At 38.3% G+C, this 11,572-nt stretch overlaps 1 protein-coding gene across 1 annotated transcript in view; it reads left to right on the plus strand.

Annotated features, from left to right (window-relative positions):
• LOC127422260 (cullin-3) overlaps nucleotides 1–8,513 on the plus strand; it is a 29,085-nt gene extending 20,572 nt beyond the window's left edge. Inside the window, exons 11-16 of the mRNA XM_051665652.1 lie at nucleotides 1,121–1,245; nucleotides 1,355–1,451; nucleotides 1,551–1,682; nucleotides 2,058–2,244; nucleotides 3,611–3,756; nucleotides 7,511–8,513. Of these exons, the coding sequence (XP_051521612.1) occupies nucleotides 1,121–1,245; nucleotides 1,355–1,451; nucleotides 1,551–1,682; nucleotides 2,058–2,244; nucleotides 3,611–3,756; nucleotides 7,511–7,642 (819 nt within the window). The 3' untranslated portion in view covers nucleotides 7,643–8,513. The remainder of the gene's footprint in view (nucleotides 1–1,120; nucleotides 1,246–1,354; nucleotides 1,452–1,550; nucleotides 1,683–2,057; nucleotides 2,245–3,610; nucleotides 3,757–7,510) is intronic.
• The last annotated feature ends 3,059 nt before the right edge of the window (nucleotides 8,514–11,572 follow it).

Raw genomic sequence — 11,572 nt, forward strand, 5'->3', positions numbered from 1 at the left:
AAACAGAAGTGCAAAATAACATTTTTACATCATGTTATCATATTTAGTTACGTTTTGTATCTTCTTTTTTTTTTCTTCTATTTATCTTTCATTCTGGCTCTCTTTAACATTTTGGCCTGTCGTGTGTTCAACAGATCCAATCCATGTTCAATGAAAATTATTTATTGTTACAACAGTAAGAAAGCTTTTGTACCTCTTTGTACATTTTAAAGCATAATTCTAAAGTAAAACAGTGGTCTCATGACAAAATAAGTTAAGTGGCAGAATATAGGTATCAGCCTATAGTTCTTTTTTTTTTATTAAAAAAAAAAAAAGTATTTTATTTTTTCAAAATCGGTGCATCCCTAATTAATACCATATTTTACTTCTTGCTTTAAACATTTTTAATTTACAAAAGCTATATCAGAGTAAATGCATAAACAGTGACATGTTTCTTTAACCTCAGGTACTTTTAGCACTGGGAACTTTTAGGAAGTAAAATCTTAAAATATTTTTCACACAGTAGACAAATTTGTCTACTTACATGGTCCAACAGTTTATGTACATGCATCACTAGAAATGTATGTCATTTTTTTTCTGAAAGTCATGAAAATTAGAGGCCGAAAGATAGTGGATTTTGCTAATACCGATAATTAAGGTCATCGTAAAGGATGATAACTGATTAATCGATTTTTAACTATAAGCAAACCCGAAACACATTGGGGACTCTTATTTTGAAATGACAGAAACTTTGCCCAGTTTTAATGCTCAATTTGGTTACTACTTAATATAAAGCTTTTTCTAGCCTAGATTTAGCCTAGATATTTACCAGATGATAAAGGGTGAACATCTGTAAATAATAGGCATTTTAATAGTGCCAAAAAGGCCTTTTAAAAAGTTTCTAATTCAGTTTTAATATGACCTTCAAATAACAAAGAGAAAAGAGTTGAAATCTGTTTGTTTTAGTAAAAATCAACACATGGGACATAAAAGTCATAGAAATACCCATATATTTAATAACCTCATAAGGCTGGAAAAAATAGTTTTAGATATATTGCCCAACCTTAATACTGAGAACAATCTTCTCTCCATGGCATAATTAGGAATTAGACTGTAAGTGAACATGATTTTTTCTTCTCAGGTATCTTTAGGTGGTGTTGACCTCACAGTGAGGGTCTTGACGACAGGATACTGGCCCACCCAGTCAGCCACTCCCAAATGTAACATCCCCAATTCACCAAGACATGCTTTCGAGGTCTTTAGAAGGTGTTTATTATTGTATATTGTAACATTTTCTTTCATTTTGTTGGTAAAATCATTCGCATAGGTTGCTTCGGGGGGTTGTTTCACAGTCTCTCTTGGTGTTGTATTGCAGGTTTTATTTGGCCAAGCACAGTGGCAGGCAGCTCACATTGCAGCATCACATGGGTTCAGCAGACCTCAATGCCACCTTTTATGGGCCAATCAAAAAGGTACATGCCGCAGTAGCAAGCAATCATACACTGGCATAAAAATGACCAGTCTTGTACAGTTCTTACCTTCTCTGCTCATCCGTTTGTGTCTCCTTACAGGAGGATGGCTCAGATATGGTCGGTGGCGCTCAGGTCACAGGCTCAAATACTAGGAAACACATTTTGCAGGTTTCCACATTCCAGATGACAATCCTGATGCTCTTCAACAACAGAGAAAAATCCACATTTGAGGTACTGCACTCCATCGCATGTTATAAAGTCACATGTTTTAAACTAATCATACTACTTTACAAAAATACTGTGTCTGAGGTAGGGGTAGGAATCTTTAGGTTTCTCTTGATTTGATTTTGATTCAGGGAATTATAAAACCATTCTGATTCTAGTTCATTATACCTGCCTATTCTGTTTCTGTTGTCCAATCAGTGCAGACATATTTTAGTATGGCTTTTACGCAGCATCTTTACACATAAATTGGCAACGATGAGCCAAAAAGATTTTTTGAATCAATTATTTTTCCCGGCTCCTAGTATGTAATACAGTTTCTGACTGAAGTAAGCCAATGCATCGGCACATGTCTCTTTTTTTTTTTTTTTTCTCTGGTGACAGGAGATTCAGCAGGAGACAGATATCCCAGAGAGAGAGCTGGTGCGGGCGCTGCAGTCTCTGGCCTGTGGAAAGCCCACACAACGAGTCCTCACTAAAGAGCCCAAGTCTAAAGAGATCGAGAGTGGCCATGTGTTCACTGTCAATGACCAGTTCACCTCCAGACTGCACAGAGTCAAGATTCAAACAGGTGCCTCTCCACTTATTTGATGATTTAGAACCAAAGCCAAGTCAAGAAAGATGCTCAGCGATAATGAAAACCCATCAACATACAATGTAGCTTTTGCTATCTTTGAAATACTGTACGTTGCACTTGCAGTAATGAAGTAACAAAGCTGCCTTTTGAATCTCTGCTTGGCTTCTTTGTTTTGGCAATTATGAAAAGATATAAAAATTCTAAAGGTGGCAAGTTGGTCATTCCAGAGCTTTGAAGATTTTTACCTGTCTGAAATCCAAAAACTAGAATAATGGTGTATTTTTGGACTCTCAAAAAAATCGATGTTTTTTATGTGAATAGATAAAGGTACATTTATAGTTTCAACATTATTTGTTCTTCAGACTTTTGTTTTGTAGGACAAGAAAAAATAGCTGCATACTATGTGACCCACATTTGGTTTTCGACCGATGGGTAAAATTTACACTTGGAACCAAACTGAGAGCCCCATATCTCTGGGATTTAACTATATAGGGCCTTAAATATTAAGATACCTAAAGGAAGGGGGCCTGGGTAGCTCAGTGAGTAAAGACGCTGACTACCACACCTGGAGTCGCGAGGTCGAATCCCAGGGCATGCTGAGTGACTCCAGCCAGGTCTCCTAAGCAACCAAATTGGCCCGGTTGCTAGGGAGGGTAGAGTCACATGGGGTAACCTCCTCGTGGTCCCTATAATGTGGTTCTCGCTCACGGTGGGGCGTGTGGTGAGTTGAGCGTGGATGCCGCAGAGAATAATGTGAAGACACGTGCCATGTCTCTGCGGTAACGCGCTCAAAAAGCCACGTGATAAGATGCGCGGATTGACGGTCTCAGACGCGGAGGCAACTGAGATTCGTCCTCCACCACCAGGATTGAGGCGAGTCACTACACCACCATGAGGACTTAGAGCGCATTGGGAATTGGGCATTCCAAATTGGGGAGAATTTTTGAAAATCCAAAAAAAAAATAAAAATAAAATGATACCAAAAGGAAAACCAGAATCTAAAATTATATTTAGATATCTTTACAACTTCTGGAGTGATAAGCACTCGCACACCATTGGCATTTAATGCCACAAGGGGTGCTGAAGTCAAGTGATTTACGTAGATGTACTGTGTAAAATAAAATAAAATATGATTCCACCTTTCTAAGGTTATTTTATTTATATATTTAATTTTTTTTTTTATCATAGGAGAAAATTGTCATTTTTTTACCCCCCTCTATAAAAATAATGGATTACTCTGTAAACATTGATTAATGGCATTTAATATTTTGGCTTTCATCATTATTTGTTTATACATTTTCATTACTATTTTTAATCTATTTAACTTTTATCATTCCACCTGTTTGTCTCATTCATGTAGTTGCAGCCAAACAAGGTGAATCTGACCCAGAGAGGAAGGAGACACGACAGAAGGTTGATGATGACAGGAAACACGAGATCGAGGCGGCCATCGTTCGCATCATGAAGTCCAGAAAGAAGATGCAACACAATGTTCTAGTAGCAGAGGTGTGGATACTACATATTGAGGCAGTAGTCTGGGCACACTAGCGTAAATTCAGCTGTCACTTCCATAGAACCATAATGAAATGGAGCATTTAAAGGAACATTCAGGATTTGTACAGAGTCTTGAAAGTTGTGAAAATGCTTGACTTTTCCCAGCTAGGTTTTTAAGGTTTGAAATATGCTGGTATTTTGAATGTGTTTCTTGAAAATGCTTGATTTTACCTCGTGTTGTTGACGGTTATAAAAGATCTCAAATTATTTTGAATTTGAAATCAATATTATACAGTCGTTATGTTTGTGGTGTCTCGTAACGCCGCTCGTGCGCCGCTCCTCATCTTGTTTTGATGTTGCGTGTATACGGAAGTACTGCCCGTCTCCAGTGTGGTAGATAGGCGGCAAATAAATTATACCTCCGTCTCCAGCTTCCATCAACATGCCAGAGTGCCATATCAGTGACAGCTGGATGGAAGAGGAGACATAAAATATCACTATGCGGAGGAGTGATCAATAATAAGGGAATCTATCTAAAGCCCCATTCACACTGGCAGCGATTTTTGTCACTGTAAGCGACAGGAGACTGTTCTTTTTCAACGAAAGTTGGCGACTTCCGGCAACACGAGCGACAGCAACTGTTGGCGACAGGATGTGGGCGTGTCAAGCGACGAGACAAAGTTGAGAAAAGTTCAACTTGATGCAAATGCAGAGCGATATTTATTTCACTTTTCTATTTCTATAACAACTTACATGGATATAATAAAACAGTGATGCGTGGAAAACCGTTTCAGAAACTCTCAGCATTCTGAGTTTGATACATTGAAAGATCGATCTTTGTGTTGATATAATGCAATGAGTATTGATGTAGTTTATAACACGTTAGAGCGACAGCAGTAGGAACGCCCACCAGCGACATCTAGCGACCAAATTGCTGACAGTGTGAAAAGGGCTTAAGTGTGCAAAGAAAAAAAGACGGCAATGGATGTTGGCACTTATTCTGAAAGTATAAGATGAGACAAAGATTTCATTAAAACTTGAATTTACTTGGGAATAATTCACAATCAATAATAAGTAGGATCGCATGAATACTTCAGTAGGCAGAAAGTCAGCGTATGTGATCAATTAAATAATCAAAATAAAATTGAAATCGCGATATGGCCCAGTGCGATTTATTAAACCCCCCCGAAAGGCTGCAGTTTTATTAAATACATGTGCTTAAAGTCTGGATTAACATGGTCCAAGCACGGCCACTGTTTTCAACTGTCTCAGCGGCTCGCGAACAACCCACTCAAACTCCATCCATCTCTGGAGTGTTCTGACTCTGAGTTTGGTTTGCTATTAGTGCGCGGTGCGTTTTTCTTATAATGTGCGTTGAGAACGCAAAGTACTATGTCATCACGTTCTTTTCATGTAATTCAAAACATTCTTGTAATAATGTGACACTGGGTTACAGAAGAGGAGGAGGTTGCATTTCACCACATTGTAAATGAAGAGCATGTTTTAAAAAAAAAAAACTAAGCAAGAAATACAAATTTCAATTTACCATTTAAAAAGGCTTGAGGGTTTAACAGGACCAATGCTGTGTGAATGTAATGAAATTACGACGGAAATATGACAGTTGTACTAAAATTAAATTAACATATTCAATCCATTCACACTCATTTCTACTGCAGATGTGCATGTTTAGAGGTGAGATTCCACATGCATCTAATATCTTGTCACTGAATAGCTTGTATTTTTCAAAGCAGTCTTCTTTTAGCCTTTATTCAAATAGCTGGGGACCAAACACTCACACAAACTTTCTTTAAAAATTGTCAAATCTATTTGATATTTCTTTTCATTTTCCAAATGGAAATGAATAAGTAACTACAGTAAAAGAGAGAAAAAAAAGGACATTTAAGTTAAATGCTCAAGTAACATGTCAAAGTTTATGTTTTAAATTTTTCAAAAATTATGACCGATGCCCAAACTAATAGTGTACCTATGCAATCAACTCAATTCTCTGCGACAGAAATGTAAACTGCACTGGGTAGGGGAGGAGGCTATTGTCATATAATAATTACTGTATGTATGGTAGTCAAATAAAGGAAAGCCTCCATCGCCATCATTTACAGCAGGGATGTTCATAATTCTGTGGAATGAGATCTACTTTTTCATCATGTTATTGCAGCAAGATCTACCATGTACAATAAAGACTATAGATTATCACAATACCAAAATTTCAGTAGTCTGTAGTGAAATTTGACGATTCTCAATACCAGCTTTAAAACCACAACAAATAATAACAATAACTAATATGTTAATTATGGAAGAATGGTTTCAAGTTCTTAATTATTCAAGACTAGTAAACAGTCAGTAATAAAATAACAAAATTCATAGCATTTTTAACAGCAGTTTCAAGTATTCAAGTAAACATTCGGAATGAAATGCAATATAAAACTACTACTGGTCTTTACTGTATGATTATAATACATTAATACTTTTTAAAGCTACTAACATTATTCAGTCAAGAGCAGTGTGTTTTCTCATTTTCTTGTTCTGGTTGTTTGATTATTATAATGACACACTAGACAGCAGCAGGTCTATTAACTTACATTTATACTTACAAGTCCGACATTTTAATACAAATCTGCTTTTTTCTCTGCTGTTTACGTTCACTTTAGACATCACTCTCTGTGTTTACGTGAATACCTCACCAAGACGGGCATTTTGGCCGAATTTTGAAATGTATTTGACTGTTCAGGTGCGCATTAGCGTGAGCATTTTCGGAACACGCGCATGTTCAGCACACAAACATTCGACGCCTGTCAATCAAACAGGGCACAGCTGTTACTAGATTGCTTGCAAATTATAAAATGACACGCTCTTGATTACTTTCAACAGCAGAATAAGAATAAGAACTTTCTAATAAGTGACACACGCTTAAGCTATCACAATTATAGCTGGTTATTTTTTTGTTATTGACATTTTAATCAGTCTGCTTGTCCTGATTGGGCAAGTAAAATTCTCTTTCACTTGCCTCTTCAAAAATCCACTTGTCCCGGACAAGTGTTCATGTCGAGCCCTGACATAGCTCAGAGTATTAAGTCAGTTTAGGGACATGGTAGAGACTCAAATCTAAGTGAAGTATTAGATTTACAAGTGAATAATTGTGAGATTGTGGTGAGTTTAGCAGCGCCCTGTTGTGTTAAATAAATGAGAATAGATTTGTTAACCAAAAAGGAAAACTCTGCCTCACCCTCATGACATTCCAAACTTTTTATTGCTGCTTGTGCTTTTAATTCTAGAATAAGAATTGTATATCTGTGCATATTTTTAGAATTTAGAATTTTATTCTCTCAATTAATATTCATATAGGTCATGAAACCTGCATGTACAATAATTATAAATATTTGAAATGATTCATTAAAAAATACAGTTCAAAGTACTTTTAGATGGAGTTTTGCATGTCACTAAACTGAGTGGCTATTTTAAAGCAATTAGCATTTAACCTTCAAGTCATTTGATAAAGTTTGCATTATTCACATAAATTCAAAATGCTTATGGAAAAAAACTATAATAATAATAATAATAACAAAAAAATAGCACTAAAGGCAAAAAAGCTTCTTATAAAAAGAGTTTTTACGCAGGAACAATCTGTGTTACACAGGAAAAAATGGGAGCATACGGGTTTACACAGCTCTAGCTATAAGCTCAAATACTGGAGCATATGCAGCAGATGGTTGAACAAACTGTGATGTTTGCTCTCTTTTTTTATCCACAGGTCACTCAGCAGCTGAGGGCACGATTCCTTCCAAGTCCTGTGGTCATTAAAAAGCGTATTGAAGGACTTATCGAGAGAGAATACTTGGCAAGAACGCCAGAAGATCGCAAAGTGTACACATACGTAGCATGAACGAGGAGCGTAATGAAATCTGGCATGAAAGAGCGAGTGAGAGTGCGGACGCGAACGTTGATTTGGGACATTGTCACACACCTGATCTGGGACGTTATTTTATTTCTTTACTTTTCTTTGTTTTCATTAGTACTGAAAAAAGCTGAGAAGCAATCCTTCACATACTAACAGACTTGTTTTAAATTGTTCTTAGCGATTCATGCAAGGCCTTTCACTGGATCAGGTTCAACTCTGGGCTTTCACAGAAGTTCTGTCTCTATGAGAGAATCGAGTTATTGTGTCCACCTAGAATCCCAGAAATAAATTAGAATATTCAGAGGAATTCACGGGAAAGGCTGTTAGCCGGCATTGGATGAATGCTGAAGATTGTTCATATCATTATGAAAAACCTTCCCAGATTTGTTTATGTCTGTGTAAATGTGTTTGTGACTGTGGCACCTCTGGTTGTACAGGTCGTCTGACACAATTGGCACCGCCCATCTGTGCTCGACCTGTAAGTTTGTCCAGAGGAGTTTGTATCTGGGCGGCAGTGAGCTATAGCGTTTGATTGAAAGCATGCTGTTACTGAACACTTACACAGTCTATTAAAAAGGTGGTTTGGCTGTCTTTTTTTTTTTTTTTTTTTCTTCTAGTTTTGTTTTTTCACGTCTGACATGGCCAATTGTAAAGTTGACTTTAAGGGGTCCGTTGAATGCAGTTCAAACAGGAATTGGGACTGGGGGCAGTTTGTGTTTTTCAGCATTATGAGAGAACTTCTGGAGCATCATATTTCAATGTGTATAAATTGTAAAATAATTGTTATTGTACTCAATGCTGAAGTGAACTGTACAGGGCCTTGTTTTCATCATTAAATGTAGAAAAAGAAAGAAAAGGATCGGCCGTTTTGGGTCAGTCTGCCTGATTTGCTTTGACCTTCACAAGGGATATTTTAAATGATGTGTCAAGGCAGAGATGGCATTTTTCTAATTTTTTATAAGTATTATACAGTACATTCAGAAAGTATTTAGACCCCTTCATTTTTTTTCCACATTTTGTAATGTTTCAGCCTTATGCTAAATTGCTTAAAAAATAATGTCACAAATCTACTCTCCATACCCCATAATGACATAGCAAAAACCAGATTTTTGATAACTTTGCAAATTTATTAAAAAGAAAAAACTGATTGACATGCACTGATCAGCCACAACATTAAAACCACTGACAGGTGAAATGAATAACATTGATTATCTCGTTACAATGGCACCTGTCAAGGGGTGGGATATATTAGGCAGCAAGTGAACAGTCAGTTCTTGAATTTCATGTGTTGGAATCAGGAAAAATGGGCAAGCGTAAGGATCTGAGCAACTTTGTCAAGGGCCAAATTGTGATGGCTAGACGACTGGGTCAGAGCATCTCCAAAACAGCAGGTCTTGTGGGGTGTTCCCGGTATGCAGTGGTTAGTACCTACCAAAAGTGGTCCAAGGAAGGACAACCGGTGAACCGGCGACAGGGTCATGGACGTCAAGGCTCTCTGAAGCACATGGGGGAGCGAAGGCTAGCCCATCTGGTCCGATCTCACAGAAGAGCTACTTTAGCACAAATTGCTGAAAAACTTAATGCTGGCCATGATATAAAGGTGTCAGAATACACAGTGCATCGCAGCTTGTGCAGAGTGCCCGTGCTGACCCCTGTCCACTGCCGAAAGCGCCTACTACTGGTTTGTGAGCATCAGAACTGGACCATGAAGCGATGGAAGAAGGTGGCCTGGTCTGATGAATCACGTTTTCTTTTAGATCATGTGGGCGGCCGGGTGCGTGTGCGTTGTTTACATGGGGAAGAGATGGCAGCAGGATGCTCTATGGGAAGAAGGCAGGCTGGCGGATGCAGTGTGATGCTCTGGGCTATGTTCTGCTGGGAATCCTTGGGTCCTGGCATTCATGTGGATGTTACTTTGACATGCACCACCTACCTAAAGATTGTTACAGACCACGTACACCCCTTCATGGCAACGGTATTCCCTGATGGCATTGGCCTCATTCAGCAGGATAATGCGCCCTTAGGTGTCAGAGATGAAGAGGAGACGAGGATGAGGAGCCAATATACTGTACGGACGATTTTCATGCATGGCAGCAAGTTATTGACTTTTTTCCCTTCTCTCTTTGATTGTAATTTTTACAGTTCTCTGCAACAATCATGCCACCACTTTGTTGTTACCAACTAGTCCACAAATAACTTTTATTTGTTTACTTATTAATTTATCTGTTCATCCAATATTGACACCATTCTATGCATTCATTATTATTATTAGTAGCCTTTTCAGTTCAAAAAATAAAATGTATACTGGTTTTAAAAGAGCATAAAGTGTAGCTATAGGTATTTAAATTGTATCAGGTGTAATTTCGCATTTGTCCTGCAGGTGTCTGCATAGTGTCCTTACAGTGTTCTTAGCGCTGTACGATTACTCCAGAGCACTCGTTAATCTACGAGCATTTTCAAGTACTACTTAAGTTACGATGCTTTTGGGAAATGGGCCGCGAAACTATGATGAATCGTAAGATGGATTCTACGATCTGCTTAGGCTTACGATGCTTTTGGGAAACGAGGCCCTGGTTGTTCCAAACTTCTTCCATTTATGAATTATGGAGGCCACTGTACTCTTGGGAAACTTCAGTGCAGCTGAAATTTTTTTGTAGTCTTCCCAAGATCTGTGCCTCAACACAATCCTGTCTCTGAGCTCTGCAGGCAGTTCCTTTGACGTCATGGCTTGGTTTTTGCTCTGATATGCATTTTCAGCTGTGAGACCTTATGTAGACAGATGTGCGCCTTTACAAATCATGTCCAATCAATTGAATTTTCCACAGGTGGACTCCAATCAAAGTGTTGAAAAATCTCTTAAGAGGATCAAGAGAAATGGGATGCACCTGAGCTAAATTTCAAGTGTCATAGCAAAGGATCTGAATACTAAGGTCAATGTGATATTAAAGTTTTTTCTTTTTAATAAATTTGCAAAATTATCAAAAATATGGTTTTTGCTTTGTCATTATGGGGTGTAGAGCGTAGATTGATGTGAAAAAATAAAGCATTTTAGCATTAGGCTGCAACATAATAAAATGTGAAAATGAAGGGGTCTGAATGCACTATACTTGCCAATTTTATTATCTCATATTTCACATGTCCAAACAGTGGTCAGTGCTTTCAAAATCAGGGACTGAAAAAGATCTGCTTCTAAGTCAACACACAACAGCATCATATCTCTATTAATGCATCATAACTAAAAATGAATTAACTTGGAAGAACTTTTACCTTGATATTTTTCTTGCATTTGGATTAATCGTTCATGTATATTTAGTAATTATATACATCAATGAGCCAAAACATTATGACCACTCACTGGTGAAGTGAATAACATTGATCATCTCCTAACAAGGCCAGGTCTGGGTAGATTAGATAGTCAGCGAGCAATCAGTTGGAGTAAAGACCCGAGCGACTTTGACAAGGGACAAATTGTTATTGCCAGACGACTGGGTCAGAGCATCTCTGAAATGGCAAGGCTTGTGGGGTGCTCCCGGTCAGCAGTGGTGAGTACCTACTGACAGTGGTCCGATGAGGGACAAACCACAAACCGGAGACAGGGTGTTGGGCGCATAAGGCTCATCGATACATGAGGGCAACAAAGGCTATCCCGTCTGGTCTGAACCAACAGAAGGTCTAATGTGGCACAAGTCAAAGAAAATTGTAATAATGTTTACGGAAGGAATGTGTCACAACACACAGTGCATTGCACCCTGCTGCGTAGCCGCAGACTGGTCGGAGTGCTCATGATGACCCCTGTCCACCGTCGAAAGCACCTACAACAAGTGTCGGAACTGGACCTTGGAGCAGTGGAAGAAGGTCCGATGAGTCCCGTTTTCTTTTACATCACATGGACGGCCATGTACGTGTGCGCCGTTT

Source organism: Myxocyprinus asiaticus, chromosome 31 (assembly GCF_019703515.2).
Source record: "Myxocyprinus asiaticus isolate MX2 ecotype Aquarium Trade chromosome 31, UBuf_Myxa_2, whole genome shotgun sequence".
NCBI classification, from domain to species: domain Eukaryota; kingdom Metazoa; phylum Chordata; class Actinopteri; order Cypriniformes; family Catostomidae; genus Myxocyprinus; species Myxocyprinus asiaticus.